General features: G+C 31.0%; 1 protein-coding gene across 1 annotated transcript in view; it reads right to left on the bottom strand.

The window, feature by feature from the left end:
- LOTGIDRAFT_166372 (hypothetical protein) overlaps positions 1–20,129 on the bottom strand; it is a gene marked incomplete at both ends in the record, with an annotated part of 67,084 nt that overhangs the window by 7,029 nt on the left and 39,926 nt on the right. The window contains 3 exons of the mRNA XM_009063444.1: positions 2,865–2,955; positions 5,989–6,037; positions 10,587–10,712. Of these exons, the coding sequence (XP_009061692.1) occupies positions 2,865–2,955; positions 5,989–6,037; positions 10,587–10,712 (266 nt within the window). The remainder of the gene's footprint in view (positions 1–2,864; positions 2,956–5,988; positions 6,038–10,586; positions 10,713–20,129) is intronic.

Here is a 20,129-nt window from a genome sequence, read left to right as displayed (position 1 = left end):
AACATCCATCATTGAGAATATTTATGAGAACCTTAACAAGTTAATGAATGTAAATCATGGACAAGAATTCAGTCTCCATTCCATGAAGAACTACTGTTCTCCATTGAATCAGGTCTGTAGAATAATCAATTGTTTCAAGATATTAGTTGAAAGGTATTCTAAATCAGACAGTCTAGAAAATTTTAATTAATGAGATCTTGAAAAATAAAATGCAATGAATGGAGTTTTAACATCCTACTTTCAAAATATAATCTGTATAAATACATAGTAATCAATTAAAACAACAATACTATACAAAAAAAAAATACTTCTTAAAGCAGGTCACAATTTTTCTGATCCAGAACATTGTAAAACCAACATGTTTTAGAACAAATGAACATATTGGCAACTGTAGCTATTTCTTTACCCTTTGCACAAATACATAAATTAATTTGGTCATATTGATGACAATTATGATGCCAAAGAACCTATAACAGGTCTGGGTAAGTTTCCAGATGTCTCCAGTTTGATTGCCTAATGAGATGGAAAAAATTGTTAGGATGTATGATTAGAATCATTTTTACAGGCAAGCAAGATATTGTTACTTAATAATGTGCTCAATGCTGATGTGTAATAGGTAATTTCTTCCCTTCATTTACATTATATAGACACAGCTTTATGGGACAACAATCACTGGTTAAAGTTTCATGCAACGTTTCGACGTGTTTCCCCCATCGTCCTCAGGGGGAAACACGTCGAAACGTTGCATAAAACTTTAACCAGTGATTGTTGTTCCATAAAGCTGTGTCTATATATCGTACTCACAATTGCTAAATGCCATTCAAAGACTTCATTTACATTGTTTGTTGTATGACCCACACTAAAGGAAAATATAAAGATACTGGTTGCCACAAGATCCAGTTTTTTCCTGGTCCACTGGGAAAAAATGGACATGGCAGCAATCTCAAGTAAGACTTGACAAGTGGAAAACTTCTTATTACGTGTGTAGACGACAAAATTTCCCTGCACGTGTCACCTGATAGGTCTGTCATAAATAGGACTTAACTTTGAAATGTTGCAATAATAATCACGCACGTTGACTTATAAAAAATATCAAAGAAGAAATGTATGCTATATATGTACACCTAAATCTATTATTTATTCATACAACATGACCCACGAAATAGTTATTATTATTCAATACAACAATCAAAATATTATACAGTCATATGAATAATAATACTATTGGGATATTCTCCATGTCAAGGCTAATATTCATTCATTCTAGGAAATAGAGGTTTTAACACAATAATGTATGGAATCTATAATGATTGAAATTCTTAACCAACATTTTAGCACGACTAAATATGTGTCATAGGCAATGCCCTACATTACCCTGTTAGAAGTTTTATGTTACTAATCTTCCTCCAACAGCACTTTAGGCAAGATTTTAATCGAATGAGACTGCCTATGCATTTGATTCAAGTTATCTCTACATGAGGTTAATGGCCATACACACCAGGTAAAGGATTTCCTAAAGGAAACTTCTTCCTTTGTTCTATATATTAAATAGGTTTGACAACAGTATAATGATATGATAGTCCACATCGTAAAGGTTAACTTATAGCCTGTGTTTTCCCTATATTTTTATGCTTGGCAAATTTTTATATTGAAAAACAATTTGTAGAAGACAGCTTGCCAAGCAAGGTTATATACGCCCACTGGCAGCTTTGAATTTGAATAAAAAAATAGTACAGTAACAATTACCAGTATGAAATATTCAACCTTCAGGAATACACTTCTTTTGACTTTTTTGGGGCGATGCTGAATAACATTACCAAGTTTTGTCAAAATCCAGCAAGAATCGTACCATTTAGTGTTTACGAGCTCCTATAAAACATTTTTTTGATTTTCAATAGAATTCATCCATGGGTGATAATAAACAATCATTTGTGCCTTCTAGAGTAATTGTGACGACAATATATCTAATTCAGGTATGTTGATAACATAAAATACATAAAACATGCATAATAAATTTTAAGACTATCTAGGTTAACACTATTGTAATGTTTACTCATGAGCTTTCTGAGGTCACTTTCTACTGAATGAAATTTATCTGCACTATATTGAAAAAAAAAGTCAACTTGTTTGCTACTTGTCTACAAATTTATAAAATATTATACATAATATAAAATGTCATTAATAATTTTTCAGACAAATTTTACAAATGTCAATTTTCTTATAATATCCTGAGGTAATGGCTTATAAAATTATATAATTTGCTACAAAAAATTGAACACACTTTCTTCTTTTTACTCAGAAAATTACTCCCAATTGGCAATATTAGAAATTAACTTGTTAACAAAGAGCTAAAGGCCATTAAAGACAACTGTGATTGGAGCTGATATTTTAATTCTACAAAGGACAATAGAAATATTGAGATTCAGATCCCTTAAGCGCTGGCTGTTTAAAAAATCTTACAACTGTAAGTCATAAATTTATGTAATGTAAGAAGCAAACATGAAATTTTGATTCACACCACAATTTGTTGAAAATATTATCTTTCACTTTCAGATGTTACTTCATAAAAAAATATGTCAAAGGCAGCAACTCAAAATCTTTTAAATGGAATCATGCAACATTTCAAGTATACAGGTACATATCAATATTATATGAAATAATACAATAATGCAGAGATATTTGAACTACTAATATCAAATAAATTATAAGTGGGATAATTCCTAAAAGAGCAACCACTTTTTTGCAATATCTGTTACATTGCAAATATATCAAAAAATTATATTACATAAAAATAGGACTAAATAGTGTATTTATTTTCATTTCTTTTTCAAACAAAAGTATAACATTTCTTAAAAAATACTTACAATCAATGGGAAATTCATCCTCTGGGACGGACTGAAACAATTTATGGAACTGTTCATTTCTAGACTTGCTCACTGATGGATAGAAAAAATCCTGTAATGAAAAACAAGATGTGCATTTATTCTTGAGCACCATTTTACATGGTTCAGGTCAGATCGTTTGGAAAGAACAATGACAGCTTGGTTCTTCTTTCAAAACAAACAGTTGAAATCAGATCAGAGTAAGAGTTAGGTGTTAAAAGCGTTCACAAACCACTACCAGTATGAATAAGTGTTCAGTAAACAACAGAAAGTCAGTAGATTTTATAACATATGTGATCACCAGATAAGTTTGATTATCATTCTCACCTTGAACCTTCTTGATCTCAGATCAAATCACACATATATATAGAGTTAAACTAGGATTAAAATTACTGATCAGAGTTCAAATCTAACTTTTAAAACCAGTGATCAATGAACAGTTACTAATAAGAGTTTGTTACCAGCAGACACCAACTCTTGGTGAATTGATTTCAGATGACAATAGTGTTCATCTCTTAAGTTAGTTTCATTGATATATTAAACCAAGGTCAGAAAATGTTGTTTGCGTTCATCCAGTGAAAATTCAAAGCATATACAGTCCATTACATATGGAGGAAGTTTCAATGACTTGTTGTTTCATAAGGTCAATTATGTCAGCTTCATAGATTTAGTTAATAGACTATCATGCTGAAGGCTGTTTGGAAATGAATTGTTTCTAGATAAACCAAAGTACAGTTCACAAGAGTCATTAAGGAGATATTGTCCTTTATTTCACCAAAATATCAGTATTTCCTTGAAATTATTCCCCTATGTGTACAGGTACTAAATGTTGACTAAGTAACTAAGTTTGAAGATAATTAACTTCCACGACTGAGACCGACATCTTAGTTAATGACCTTGTAAATATTGGTGGTCTTAAACCTTTCTCTAGCGTCTGGCTAGTTTACCAATCTACTTAGTAAACATTCAGTTTAACGTTTGACTAATCTTTACAAAATTGTTCCAGACACACACTAATTTCAGAAATTACTGGGAGTCTAAATAAAAAGTTGGTTGGTCAAATACAGGGCAGATAATAATAAAGAATTCTTAAAGGATATTCATTTTTCGTTTACCTTTACAATTCATCAGATCAAACTGAAATTTAGCTACCTGTTTGTCTGCAATTAATCAAAAAAGTAATGATAGATTTGTTTTTATTATAACATGTCATTTTAATTGATTATGTTATTTCATGATTTTCATGTAGAGATGGAAGCAATGGCTTTATAAATCAGGTTTGTTTCTTTATTCTAAATCTTTCATAATTATATATTATAAAGCTACTATTTATCTGAAGAAACAAACCTTTACTTGAATTCTCTATATATAAGACATTTCTAATTTCATTTCATTAAAATTCAATAGCATTATATTTTTTTCAGACATAAGGTTTGTCTACAATTAAAGAAACCATTGTAATAAACAGACTGTAGTGAAGTCTGATAGTTCTTTCATTTAGACATTCCTAAATTCATTACATTAAATTCAGTAGCATGAAATTCACTTGGCGAGTTAAAGACAGACAAAATCAGTATGTAACAAAGTGACCTGAAATCAATTTCTATTAACCAGAATTTCATGACCTGGTTTACGTGTCTCAAGCTGAAGAGATTTGCATACAAAATAACAGACTGAAGCATTTACCAGTTGTTTAGGTTGTTTAAGAGTTAAAAATTGTAATGTTTACAGCTTTGCAAGAGTAATAAATATATAAGGTTCCCAGCCTTTTTTATTTGTGAAAAATTCAAATAGATAAATTAATCTTTTTCAATGGTTATCAATAAATCAAAAAGAGCTCAAGTTTGCGACTCAGAAAGTTACATAGATAGTTCAAGATATTAAGAATTTGTACTTATACTTGACAGCATTAGTCAGCATGCTTGTTTCACGGAATGTAACGATTTGATTGGATTGCCCTTGACAGAAAGGTTATAAACATTATGGTTTAAATTTACAGACTCTGTCCAGGCCTGTGATTGGCTGTATTTGCTAGTGTACAATCGAATATAATCACTTCATATAAAAACTTTCATGATTCAAGAAAGGTGACTATTCCAGTCAAGGTATTAGACGCAGTTTGTAATAGCTAGACATTGTAAAGATGTTGATGACCAGGCTATCATATTTTCTTTCTGAAGCTGATATTAGGTCAATTGGTTGGTAACTGATTAATTACAAACTATCCTTTTAAAGTGAATCTTGCTGACAAAACGTATAGTCAGATTCAATTATTACCATTATTGATTAGTATTTAGAAGTGGTGATTTCATTAATCAATGGATACCAATAATATTTATAGACTGGTAATTCCTTTCAATTTTACAGTAGGATGGCCAGTAATTTCACCAAGACAAATTATCAATTCTCTAACCAATAAAGGTACAAACTGACTAAACATTTTTATTAAATATCCATACATGATTTGCCTAAGCGATTTGAAATAAGAAAGCTGTAAAAATTCTGTGTCACAGCATTTCTAGGATGATAGATATTTCGGCAGAATCTTTGAATAATACACCAATACTGATTCTCTATAACATAGTTATATGATTTTGTGTTTTTTATATAAACAAGGCAGATCCCCCAAAAAGTTCCAAGGATACTCAATGATGAGTTGAGTACACAATTTATGTTCAAAGTTACAGAGAAATGTACACAGCACAAATGTCAGTATTTTCCCTTAAAAGAAAATACTATATCAAACAAATGGTTGTTGAAAGTGATTGTGTAATATATAATGCAAGTCAGAATGTCTGATATATTTTTCAAATGGACCAGTACTTAATAACTGAACATTGATTTGTAGATAACAGTATTTATTGATTCCCTATCTCTAGATAATAAATCATTTAATTGCAAGATATTTCTGTTCAGAATGGTACAACATATTTATCAAACTTTATATTGTGTCATACTTTATTATACACATCCCATGTTTTTATTTTAGGAAGAATTATTTGCCAGTTTTTGAAAAATAAAGTTGTTTTGAAACTACATAAGCATATATTGGCATTCATAGTCAGTTGCCACCTTCTCTAGAAATAAAACTGAAATAACAACTTACGATATGTCCATTAGTGGGTTTTCTTGTGTTCATATTTGGACTAACATTGCTGAAAAATACAAAATAACTATATATTACAATTGAATTTTGATATATAGAAACTAATTGTATATCAAAATAGATTTAAAAAAGAATGTAGGCAAATCTAAAGAGAAGTAACCAACTGTAAATAGTAACAATATTTCAAATGGATGGCTAATCTACTTCATCTTGTCTACCAGCTGGTCCATGGATCTTTCTCAGATTCTCGTTTAAAGACTGGTTTAGTCAACTGAAAGAATGACCAATGACTAACATTTGTCCGATGTTACCAAAAAGTGATTGCAAGATTTCACACTACCTTAAAGAGCTACAGTCTATCCACAATTAAAGATAAAACACTACAGCTGTATAGCTGTTTTACAATCATCATAACATGTCATTTACAATATACAACAGAATAAATATAATATACCCTACAATTACATGTTACAATTCAGAATTACATATTCACTTAAAGATAATTACAAATGCATTACAAGTAAATACAGATTTTTATTTATCCTAATAAATTACACTTTCATATTGCAAGTATATCTTCACATTTCAAACAAAGTTAGAGTCTTTTGACAGATCAAATACGGTTATGGCAAATTGTTTAACCCCAAGGATAATGAATATATTACAAGAAATTTTGACTGGTTAAAAAAATTAATTTACCCATTCTTCAACCAGGTTTCCCCCTGTCAGTCATGCAGGTAAGAGGGACTGACATGGAAAAAGCGTCAAGTCATTTGGATGAGACAATAAACAGTGGCCCCGTTTGTTACAGGCTGTGCATGTTAAAGATCCCTTGACAGTTGGAAATCGAAAAAAGAGCAGGCTAATACCGCTGTCCCAACAAATTTATTTCATTGCACTCTACATGTCGTTGTCGTCTTCATTAGCCCACATGGTGCAGAAAAGTAGAATGTAAAACTCCATTCATTTCATTTCAATTTCCAACTGTGAATGAAATTCTCTATTCAGGAACAGAAAAGACACTGGATAATATTGAACATTTATAATGAATGATATAGCATATAAATATATTACAAATAGAATACATTTATATTTTACTTGTTTTATTGTCAACTTTGTTCAAAATTGATGTAAAAGTGACAGCTTTCAAGTTGTGTCTTGTTTTAAGGTTTTAATCACAATAAACATGTAATGTATAGAACTTCCTTGATATCAAATAAATATCGGGCATTCAAAATGTCAATCAGATTACAGTTTGAAGAATTTTAATCAGCTTAATAATGATTTTACCTTTCAATCTTAATTTATTTCTTCAATCTGGACTTAATTAACCCAATAAAATCAATAAATTAGATAATTATCAAAAGTAGGTCAACCTAACGGAAATTAAATTCAGGATTATGATATATATATATATATATATATACTTTTGTCCTGTTCGGCTAATTGCCTTCTTCAGAAACATTTCAGTACCGTAGTTTCTGATCACATTTTTTCTGGCTTTCTTTTACTTCATGACTACATACAATATTTCTTTCATTCCACTATAACTTGCAAATCTTTATGTTAACTCTTATCATAAAGAAAAGTTACACAACCAAAGAATAGCAGGCCAGATTCTGGTGAGACTCAATATAGACAATCAAGTAAAGCTATTGTTTAGAAGTTTTGTCAGTGATCAGTTTTTAGACATGACCTGCAAGAACCCAACAATCAGTAGTGAATATTGTAAAATAGGGTTACTCTTTTGTGTTACTTAAAAATTTGTCATCATGATGATAACCTTTTATGAAAAGTGATACTTGGCTATTTCACTATGTCAGTAGTGATAATAAGGCTGTATTGGGGTCAGAGGTCATTAAGGTCACTTAACGGTGACATATATCTGTAAAGCAGACATTAGTTATATAATACATTGACTGGTTGACATTGTATTGTCAAAACTACTGTATAAGGTTTTTAATAATAAAAACATAGTTAAATTAGAATACATTCCAACATATAAATATCATTTTTATTCAATGAGTTATACAAGCCAAGGAGACAACATCTGTCCTTTGATTCAACAGGACAATATTTTTCAGAGTAAGGGGGGAAGATCGAGGTGTCAAGACTCAAGACGCATGCCTGGCAACTATTTCTCACACAGATAACGTTTACACTACCAAATTTTACCTGGTTCGTTCTCAGATCAGATTAAAAATTAGTAGCGCAAATAATCAGATGAATAATGAAATGACTATACATGCATCTGCAATCCCTTATCATTTTCCACAATAAAAGAGCACTTCAATTTAGGTAGAAAATTGCCTCAAGTATTAGACAGTCAATTATTTTCCTGCAAAATGCTCAAGATATCCAATTATTAAGTTATCATTTGGTTTGAGGACAGTTTCATTTCAGATAAAACTGAGGAAACAGAAGTACATGTTGCAAGTCAGTCAAATAGTGACTGTTCTTGATGTTAATCCAAATGAAATGAAATGAAATGAATGGAGTTTTACGTCGTACTTTTCTGCACCATGTGTTCTAATGAAGACGGGCAACGCCATGCAAAGTGCAATGAGGGAAATTTTGTCAGGACAGCGGCATTAGCCTGCTCTTTTTCAATTTCCAACTGTCGAGGGATCTTTAAAGTGCACAGCCTGTAGCACACGGCCTCGGTTTATTATCCCATCTGCACGACTAGACGCTTTTTCCATGTCAGCCCCTCATACCTGCATCACTGACAGGGGGAAACTGGGTTGAAAAATCCGAAGGTATTATCTCGACCTATGCCAGGATTGAACCCTGGACCTTCAGGTTAGCGAGCAAGCCTCTAACTCACTGAACCACGGCGGCTCCCTGATGTTAGTCCAAGAGCTAGCTATGGGTGATTCTATCCCAAGAGACCCAGAAGGTTTGATGTTGTTCGTACAAATCAAAATACTCCATGTGTTTTTGAGCATTTATATTTTACAAGGTTTTTTTGGTTTTCTAGTAGTGTCTGTCTACCAGCTAGTCTTTCGTCAACCAATTATCTTTCCTGAATTATGACAGACTGTCAAGTCCTAGGAAAATATTTCAGAATGCTGTACACATCTCATCATCCGTAGCCAAAAAAGATACTAAACTTAGTCACAAAATATGAACACATAAAATAAGCCACAAAATGTGAAGAAATAGTCACAAATATGTATGAAGACTTAGCAACAAATATGATGATATACCCACAAAATATAAACAAAATATGATGACATAGCCACAAAATATAAACAATATATAGCACCATTATATTTTATTGCATTCTAGATATCAAGTAAATTTTCAATGTGAGAACTTGTTCTGGAAGTTATCTATACTGAACACTGTAAAAGCTGACAGGAAATAATTTGATATTAAATCAAGTGTCATGTATCAGACGTATATAGCCCCACGCTAAATCAACCATATAATTTCATTGATTCTTCATTAACCTAAATAAAGTAGCGTTATCAATATTAGTCTACTTAATGCTGAACCTAAAACCTACATTTAGATCATCTTCATTTCACAGTAAAATCAGCCACAAAGTTCATTAAGGTGGGTGTATCATGAATATTCGTTATACACAAAGGAAATGTTCCATAGACTTATAAAACCTTGCAGTCGAACTCTGTTTCAAAAGTCTTATAGATTTTCCACAACCATTATTGGCTTTGAGATGTGTCTTTATATTTATATGTTCTAGCATGAATTGAGATTTTAGTAAGGTGGGTGGCTCATGAATATATGGGAATACACAAAGTATATGTAGGTAGACTTATGAAACCTTGCAGTCAAACTCTGTAGCTCAATTGTTATAGGCGAATACATTTCCAACATGGCTGGAATTACAGAAAAGATAACTTTTCAAGATTATTGGAACATCTAAAGATTTGAAGACACCACCATTTATTTGGATATAGTCATTGAAAACAGCAAAGTGAGCTCTACATACTTCATCATTTATTATAGATATATTTCCCAGAACTTCCTTGACCATGTCTGAGAAATGTCATTTGGAAGATAAGAGCTAAAATCTAATTTTCTGTCTGAGTAAATTAAGATAAATTGAGACTTAAAAGTATATAATAAATATCTAATTTCATGCTTGTATCATGAGAAATATTGTGTATCTTAAATCTTTTTTAATAAGATGAAGACAATGTTAGGAAATAGGAAGAACAGTCCTAATCTGAAATGCCTTGATACAGACAGTATCAGTTACAATAGAATTTCCAAACTTTATGAGGAGGGGAACATTCTAATATCCTTTTTATCAGTTACAGTAAATTCAATGTGGATGACACTTCTTCTGAACCTCAAATTAATAAACATATGAATGAGTAATTTCCATTTTATTGTCCTATATCTTTATATTAAAATTATGCAAAAACACTTTAGCCATACTTTCTCTTTTATTAACTAAATGAGTCAGGTAAATGTAATATATAAAAGAACATTAGCAACTCTTTTCTATTCAAACCATCCACAAACAAAGTAAAATGCATTTATAATATATAAGAATTGAACATATAAAAACTTGATAAAAATGGTTTTTATGACAAAATGACATGAAAAATACATTATGTACTTACCGAGAGACATCTGATTCAGTTTTCGGTGCAAGCAGGTCACACACATCATTGCCATTGAACACTGGGGACTTATCCCCACCCCCTCCACTAGATGTCGACAATGTTGATATGGTGGGAAGAGATTTTCTGAAAAGAAAGATCGAAATTTAGGTTGAGTTTTAAACTAAATGTAGAGGAAGCATGAAACAATGAACAACAGGTTTTACATGCAATAAAGGAAGTGCAAACTGTAGACTACAGTAGTTTTAACAGATAGTGTTTAACATTACCTAAATATCAATCTAAAACTGGCATTATATAACAATTCCTTCTATAAAACACATGGTGAATATTTCTTGTTGCTGGTAATATAATTACTATTTCAACTTCCTAGACAAAACTTTTTCTTAGAACTTAAAAATGGTTAACTAGTACCAGTCATATCCTTACAAACTTTCTTGTGGAATGAATTAAGAAAAAAATGAAAGGTCCTTGTGATATTTTGTTTGGCAATGTTTTGCTCACGTTTCATGTCTGTATAAATAGATTGGAATGTTTATTTCTCACGCCTGGTCCAAGTGAATGAAAACAGTACAAGTTAGATGTATTATTTACTCTCATATTATTACCTTGCTAACTATGAATGAAAAAGGAATCTGGTTAAGTTGAAAATCATTGCATTCTCAAATTTTTTCATTCACCAGTTTTATATCAGGCAAATATTCTGACATTTATTGTGTATCAGGAAAACATTGTTTATAATTTCTATTTGTACCATTATTATTCCCCATCTGAAGAGAATGGTGCCTACATTATCCAAATTTCTTACCAGATTATGACTTATGACTTGGCTAAGCTTGCGACCTGACAATCCTCTAAAATCTTTTCTGGTTTGAATTTAGAATAAAAGTTTCCCTGTTTCATTTTCTTAAGAATTTTCTGAAGATTATATAAAAAAATTCCGTTTATAAATAAGGATGTATTTACATCATACAATTCTTCATGGGATCCTTATCAATATATTTAATCATTCATCTCTATTACTCACACAAATAGTTATATCCTCATTGGACAGTTTCATAATTTTACCCTTTGATCATGTGGGTCAAATGTCAACTTGAATAAGGATATCTGATGATTGATTATGCTTTTGAAGCAAATGAGGCGTGTCTTTCATATTTCCAAATGACATTTAATCTTTTGACAGTTTAAAAAGGTCATGTACATGTATGCCTTTGATAAAATTAGCACACATGTAAGTATCACATTTATGTTACAGTTTATGGTTTCTGTTTGAAAACATTTTGATGACACAAACACAAACTCACTCTATTTTCAATCTGTCATATATACCTTTTCAATGACAATCAATCTATTTCTAACTTTATAACTTTTTTTAGAATAAAAGTTTATTTGGATATTGCGTTATTGGACATGCTCTAGTCCAGATCGTTACTATGTCACAACATACAGCATTATTTGAGAACCTACATAAAATATACGTACAACAAGATTGAGTCAAAAAAGATAAAGCCTTCCCCCAATTTAAAGAAAGGTGACAAAATGTAGGAATAAGATGCTTATAAGAAATAGCGCTGACAAAAAAGTCCCATATGTATTTCAAATCCTATTTCAAATCACCATCCTTAACATTTGAACAGTTTATTTTCCAATATAGAGATAAAATCAGAGAATTATTCCACTGAGACTAATGACAATAGTGAGAAATATCTAGTTAGTGTTACAGTCATGTCCACAAGTTACACAGTAATTTTAACTTCATCCCATTATATTGTGCCTTCCAGACATAAAATAATATAGAAATCAAACACCAATAATCTTGTGTCAAATATCAACTCAAGACTAGAAAGAAGAAACAGAATCAGATTTTTTTTTAGAGTGTTGGCAGAATTAATAACATTGATTCCATAAAAACAGGAACCCATCAAAGAGAATTCTTCAGGCTGCTGAATAGCTTCAGCCTTTGAACAAGCTTACAGTACCACATTGCCCTAATGGTTCTGGGTCTCCTAACAATTTGTGTGATCGTAACAATGATGTTTCTGTGAGTACTCAGTTGATCACCACCTATGATGTATTAAAGGTGTTCTTATTTATTTCTGATTATCAAGACCAACCAGGATTCAGATCCAAGCATATTTTATTATTTTTCAGAGAATATTCAAAGAACTCCAGTATTTCTTTGTGCAACAACATAATGTCTCAAATGATATAACTAACTGGTACAAAAGAAGAAAAATCTTCTGAATAAACTTAATAATACAAATCATGGAATATTTCTATGCAATCTTGACAACATTGTTGTAAAAAAGAATATCAAGAGATTATGCCAGAAGCATGAAAGATTATACCTAACTCACACTGTAAGATGTATGCAAGGTTTTTTTTTTACATCATTATGAGTTTTTCAGATTATTTCTGTAAGACAACATGTTCTCAAAGACATTGAGCTGAGTTGACATTAATAATATATCACTTTTATCTAAGGTTTCAGTTTCATTTCGCAATTAATTCTCTTAACTTCGAAAAAATCATTAAAAGGCATAAAAAGCAACAATATGACAAAAAATATTAAATTTTTGTAAAAAAAATCCAAATTAAAGTTTTGTATCCACTTTGTTTCTCTTGAAATTTTAACTGTCAAGGGATCCTTATAATGAAGAAAGCGTTAGGTACATTGGTTTATTGTTCTAATAAAGATATCATCTCGACCTATGCAATGTCAAAGACCATATCTTTCGTTTAGACAGGAAACAACTTTGTTTAGAATGAAATTCTGTCATTTAGCCTATAGAATGTCATTTAGTATTTAATGCCCTGCCAAAGAAGTATTTGTATTTTTTTTAAAAAAAGTAAGTTCCATAAGGAAAGATAAATCATTCAAGAAAGATATTTTTTTCCAATATCATATACTGCCCTGTTTTTAATTTAATAATGAAAGGCAGAATTGTATGGATAAGAAGTTAAAATGATTATAATATAAATATATAAATATCAGATGATGTATTCTTCTTATTATTCATATAAACTATAGACATTACTAAAATAAACAGTAGACCTTTTTCATAACCAACATATTATATACCTTGACCTGAACTAAAGATAGCTGTCAAAGGCATAGAACATGTCCACATAGCAGTTGCTCAAACTGGTTTCATATAGTTACTGAATCGTTATTCAATCTGAATATGTTTTGTGGTTTCATATAGTTACTGAATCATTATTCAATCTGAATATGTTTTGTGGTTTCATATAGTTAGTGAATCAATATTCAATCTAGATATGTTTGGTGGTTTCATATAGTTACTGAATCGTTATTCAATCTGAATATGTTTTGTGATTTCATATAGTTAGTGAATCAATATTCAATCTGAATATGGTTTTTTGGTTTCATATAGTTAGTGAATAGTTATTCAATCTGAATATGTTTTGAGGTTTCATATAGTTAGTGAATCTTTGAAAGAAAGAAAGAAATCTTCGTGGATAAATTTAAAAGCTGGTGGGAATAGATTTTTGTTGTTACTAAAATCTTGAGTATTTAAGTTTTAACAATGCTATGACCTGTGTCTGTAAAAGTAATAAAATGTAATATGATTCTTGGTGTTTAAAACTGTGGACTAGCAGCATGTGGTGGTCATAGACTTGTACATGATTAGTTGTTAATGACACTATTACAGATCAAACGTTGCTCGTGGTGAGCAATTTCTCCTGTTTGTGTGTAGGACTGAAACAACAGTTATTTAGTTTGATAAATAACCTATATTCTGACATTTTTAAAACAGCTTGTAGTTTGGTGATCAGAGATCTTATCAGTACTTAAATTGATAGCATTAATAATTTGGCTACTGAACAAGAGCAAATTTCATACTTCTTGAACCATGGACAGCAGATAATTCAACCAAAATCAATCAAATTAAAATTAGATAACAATTTCTTTATTTTTGAATTTTTTTCGACTCTACTGTCATCTAACAAGTTATAAGAAAATTCAGAGTTAGGGATGCTGCATACAATTATGGATTTAAAAGATATAACAGTTAATAAAAAAATTAACAGAAGTAACTGACAAACTTCTATACAAAAAATGTAAATAATATTTATAATGTTATATTGTTATTTTGTATACATGTATTTCTAATACATAGAATGAAATAAAGGAAATGAATGAAATTGTTTCTGCCGACTCAATTCTCTCATAAGAGACCACCTCCAGTAAGAGACCATTTTTTAATTTTCTCCTGTGTGGTCTCTTAATACAGTTTCTACTGTACAATATAGATTATCAGATCATTAATACTTTACAAGACACTATTTATAATTCATACTGAGATATAAATATATTATTACCAGAAAGATCAATATCAAAATATGTCTTACATTGAGAAGGTATGCTAAACATCTTTATTTTTTACAGCTTGCTTTAAGGTTTGGTTTCCCCCTATTAGTGATGCATTTTGGAGGGATAGACATGGACAAATTGTCAAGTCATTGAGATAATAGATCACAGACTTGTAAACTAGTGACTGTTCATCGCAAAGATTTCCAAACAGTTGGATATAAAAAAGGAGAAGGTTTCTGCCTCTCTGTTCTGGCATTGTATCATTACTACTGCAAAACATAATAACACTATTCACGAATAGTGGGATTTTTCCATGTCTGAGTTTGTCCATGTTTGAAGGCACAAAGGCCACAACATATTATTGGAATACATGTATAATGAAATTCAGTTGCACAAGATTAAAGTGGAATAAAATAAATGTTGGCCTATGTTAGATGAATCTCGCTTCATATGTTAATGAAGACAGTTCCATTATCAAATTTCAGTAGATAATTCCATATGTCTTCAACATTATGATTTAAATTCTGCTAACTTTACAATGGAAAAAAACAAAACTGGTGCAATTTGTAAAGAGAGATAGATTGTTGTCTGCTGGGTTATTTAATTAACCTATTATTAAAGGGATACTATGTCTTAGAATACACTCGTCCTGTGGCTAATATTTGTGTTTAATAGTGACCATTGGTTAAATAAGTATGCATCCCACACTTTATCAAGTTTGAAAAAGCGACAATAAAACTATAATCAAAATTTTTAAAGAAAGTGAGCAAGCGACAAGTCCGTTCCGTTGGAGAAATAAAGAGTCTGGGTAATCAACGCTAAAACAGGAAACAATCATCTTCCGGTGTATACAAACAAACTTTGCCAATGATTAATATTCATTGAAAATTGTGTCAGTGGTGGAGTATTCATTCTAAATTATATGAATATTTTTTTCACGGGGTTGCTTAATCTCCTACGAGGCATTTTTATTCGGTCTTCAAAATATGTCTGACAATGTCGAGGTAAATTCAAGAGTAGAGGTCAATGACGCGGGAAACCCCACTTGAGAGTTACTTCCCCTTGAAAATTCCACCAGATTTCCTAGACAGACGATTTGAAAATCGCTTAATGGATGTATTAAGCGTTTTATAATTAATTACTTGATTTTGTGGATATATCGGATTATAGAGGGATTTTGATGTATAGTTAGGACACCAGGTAAGTCCACTGATGGATATATACTGTTATTGGCCAAATTTGAGCAAAATTAAAATTTTATGTTCATCCTTAGACGTAGTATCCCTTTAAACAAAATCCACCTCTTAAGATAAACATTTAAGGCAGTACAGCACAAATCTACTAACACTCAAACAACTGCAATGTCTGTTCAAATTGTGAAATATTGTAGTTTTTTTAACATGGAAAATACCCTACATGCCAATGTGAATGAATAGTGGATCACAGGGCAGAAAACTTTCACAATATGGAAAGCTATTCTAGTCTATTGGTTGATCTATACATGATCAGTAACTGACTTACTGACTACCTTGAAATGATGTTACAAAAAATATAACAGTGCTTAATTTAACATTTTACATAATTAACTGATAACCTTAATTACTCTAATCCTACAATGGTATATTCCAAATATATTGAACCATTCTTAAACCATCCTACAACAGACAACAAATTTAACCTAAACAAACCTTAGAATCTGCTTACCTTTGACATTGGTCAAGTAGATACAGAGTTGACATATGTTGATAAAATGTCCTAATTTTGTATCAAGGTAAAATGTTTACCCTCTTCCTGTTTGTCTCAAAATACACAGACAACAACTACTCTCCTTCTTCACTGATAACTGGATAGACTAGTCTATTCATACCACAAGGGGTGATAGCTATAACTGTCAATCAGCTGACAGTTATAACACTATACCGGTATAGCCTTGTTTATCCTGACACACAATATGACAAAAACATGTCCCTAAAAAATAACTACTAACCATAGACTACTTGACACACAAGACTTCAGACTATTATTTTGATGAATATATTTGGAAATCATATGATTTAATAAATAATTCATATCTTGTATATATGTAAATATTGTAATTTTTTAAGTAGGACAGCCTTATGAAACACGGGGTTGCTTAGGGTCTTCAGAGGTACTGAAAGATAATTCCTTCAAAAATACCTAAAACTAGAAATTTAACTTTCTATTTCTAAAAAATTCCTTTTTCTGAGACTAAGGTACGATTAGTAAAAAAAAATGGCACACCTGTCCCTTTAAAATGAAAACAATATCCAACAGACCTATTGTCTTGACATCTAATAAATGTTTTGGAACAAATAAACATATAATTGTATGATGGAAATTTAACCACTTAATAGGACCATACTCAGGAAACATTTCACAGTAAAAAGTAGAGCAACTACCTAGTAGGAAATGAGTGAATCAATTGGTCCTCGATAACTATATTTGACAGATATCAGTCAGCTAACATCAGAATAAGCAGGCTTCAATCACAGTAGATTTTCTATAACTCTGCAGGTCTAACTGAGTCAGTAAGTATCAAACTAACCAACTATGTAAAAGTCAATCTTTAAATGAAAAGTTTCTTTGTTATTATGTTATTTTATGAACCAAAAGGTGAAGCAGTACAATATGAGTATTAGTATAGAAAATACAAATATTGGCAAAATATGAGCACATCATTTTTCAATCTAGCCCCTTTTTCTCTTGACGGTATGATCCTTATTCTTTGACTCAAGTTCATCATATAAATCTTCACATGGCTTTAATTTCACCTTAGTTGTAAGAAACATGAACAAAAAATTCTCTCTTGGTATAATTAGGTAACTTGAATTAGTAAAGCAACTTAACTTGGTCATAATTTGGCTTAAGTTAGAAATTATTTTGATCTGTTAGCTAGGTCTTTGGAATATTTGAAAATGCAGAAGTCACATGATCTTACTATGTCCTTTGCAACAAAAAAAATAAGAAAAGAAAATTGTCTCTATTGGTGAAAAAAGAAAATTGTCTCTATTGGTGAAAAAAGAAAATTGTCTCTATTGGTGAAAAAAGAAAATTCCACATATTTTTCGCCATAGGATGTTTTTCAACAAAACTTATTTCCTTTACTTATTGATTGCATTAGCATTCAAATAAAATGTGTTTCAAAAGTTTTTTGGACCACAATTCTTTAACAATTATGTAAACTGTGAACCAATATCCTTATCAATTAATGCCAGCTGATAACATTAACAAACACTGAGAATATCACAGTACTAAATTATTGTTTAATAGGCATACAAAGAGTTTTTACACACACTACCATTAACAATCATGTTAGTTTTATTTCCAATATGAGAATGATCTTGGATATGGGCTTAGCGTGATTATCTTTCAGAATACAATACTTTAGATAAACTCATGGAACATTATTAGGTAGTAACTTTCTGATTCTATTTCAAATTTTAGCTCAGAAATCTAAAGATAAAAATGTTTATCATAATGATTTTCTAAAATCAAAATATGACGACTGCTTCCCTTAAAATTCAACACAAGTATATAAAGGGGTGGGTTTTAAAAGCCAACCTCTTACCGCTGCCAACCGGCATACCGGAATGAAAAAAAGGCGCTAAAATGAGCATTGTTAAATTTAAGGATTGTAGATTTTCATACTACAAAACGAAACTATTCAATTTGACGGAACTTTTGTTGACGTCAATATTATGGAATCAAAATTATTTTAAAAATGAAACAAAACAAATTAATATTTCTTTCCTTGCTTTGAGATAGGTTTGTTTTATAATATACTTCAATAGACTTACCTGGTTTATTAATTTTACAACAGAATCTCTCAATAAGTATAATCCAATAAATCTTAAAAAGTATCAAACTGAGCCGAGATGCACATTTTTTTACCACCAGCACTGTGTCTATAAATACTGGTACTAACAATGACACAACTAGGTCATGTGCATTCTCGTAGGCGAAAAACACTTGCTCATAATCATTGGGTCATGTAGGCTAGACTTTTTACATCCGACATGTGAACGCAACAGGGTTTTGTCAATTTCATCACTATTATACATAGTATGACATCAGAACACATGAAAAAAGTATTCTTTTGAGGCTACCAAATTTTCTATCTTTAGCCTTAAAGGTTTGTATTTCAGTTATCATCTTCCTGACATCAGAATACTTCGGATTGCCATGCTTATAATAAGTTTGCCTCATGACATGACAATCACCAATATTTTCACAATTAGTCACATCTTTCGCCGCAACTTTTTCGATCAACCAACCATCATCACCGTGTAGTCTCGTCCCCCCATCTCTTCCTTTAAAGGTTATATATTTGGACACCTGATTTTTCCAAGTACTGGAAGTGTGCTTCCAGTCTTGGTGAAGATTTTTATCCGCTACATATATCGATGATTCTGTTGAATTTACAGGAGGAGCATTCGCAGAATTATTATAGTCTACGTCAAGGATTAATTTTGAAAAAATTCTTATAGGTGGAAGAAAGATTCCTTGATGCTCCGTGTTCCCGACGACAGTAAAAAGTTAAGGGAAGTAACTCTGAAACAAACGACCTTGTTCGGTCATAGGAATTATTAAAAAAAAAAACTAGAGGTTTTTGTATGTTTTATTGTGTGCCCCATTTTATTTTTAAAAGAGATTATTGCTATTTTAACCATGAATTGAATGAGAAAATGGGAAGGAAAATATCTCAAAGCAAGAAAAGAAATATTAATTTGTTTCGTTTCATTTTTAAAATAATTTTGATTCCATAATATTGACGTCAACAAAAATTCCGCCAAATTGAATAGTTTCGTTTTGTAGTATGAAAATCTACGATCCTTAAATTTAACAATGCTCATTTTAGCGCCTTTTTTTCACTCCGGTATGCCGGTTGGCAGCGGTAGGCGGTTGGCTTTTAAAACCCACCCTATATAAAGGAGGTTTAGACTGACATCAATTCCAGGCTGTTTATATAATATTATACATCATTATCAATATTATGATGCAATAGACAATAACTTCCTAGGAGAATGTCAATAAAACCATTGACATGACAACGTTCTCATGATTTACATATAAAGTAAAAAATGTCCCCATGAAGCTAAGACATAACTTCAGCTTTGTTCTAAATTGTGGTCCAAAATCAACAGTATAGAGCCAAATCAACAGTTACCCTTAATAGTACAAAC

This window comes from Lottia gigantea (genome assembly GCF_000327385.1).
Source record: "Lottia gigantea unplaced genomic scaffold LOTGIsca_58, whole genome shotgun sequence".
Lineage (NCBI taxonomy): Eukaryota > Metazoa > Mollusca > Gastropoda > Lottiidae > Lottia > Lottia gigantea.
The sequence above is the reverse complement of the archived record's forward strand: the minus strand, read 5'-3'. Positions and strand labels throughout refer to the sequence as shown.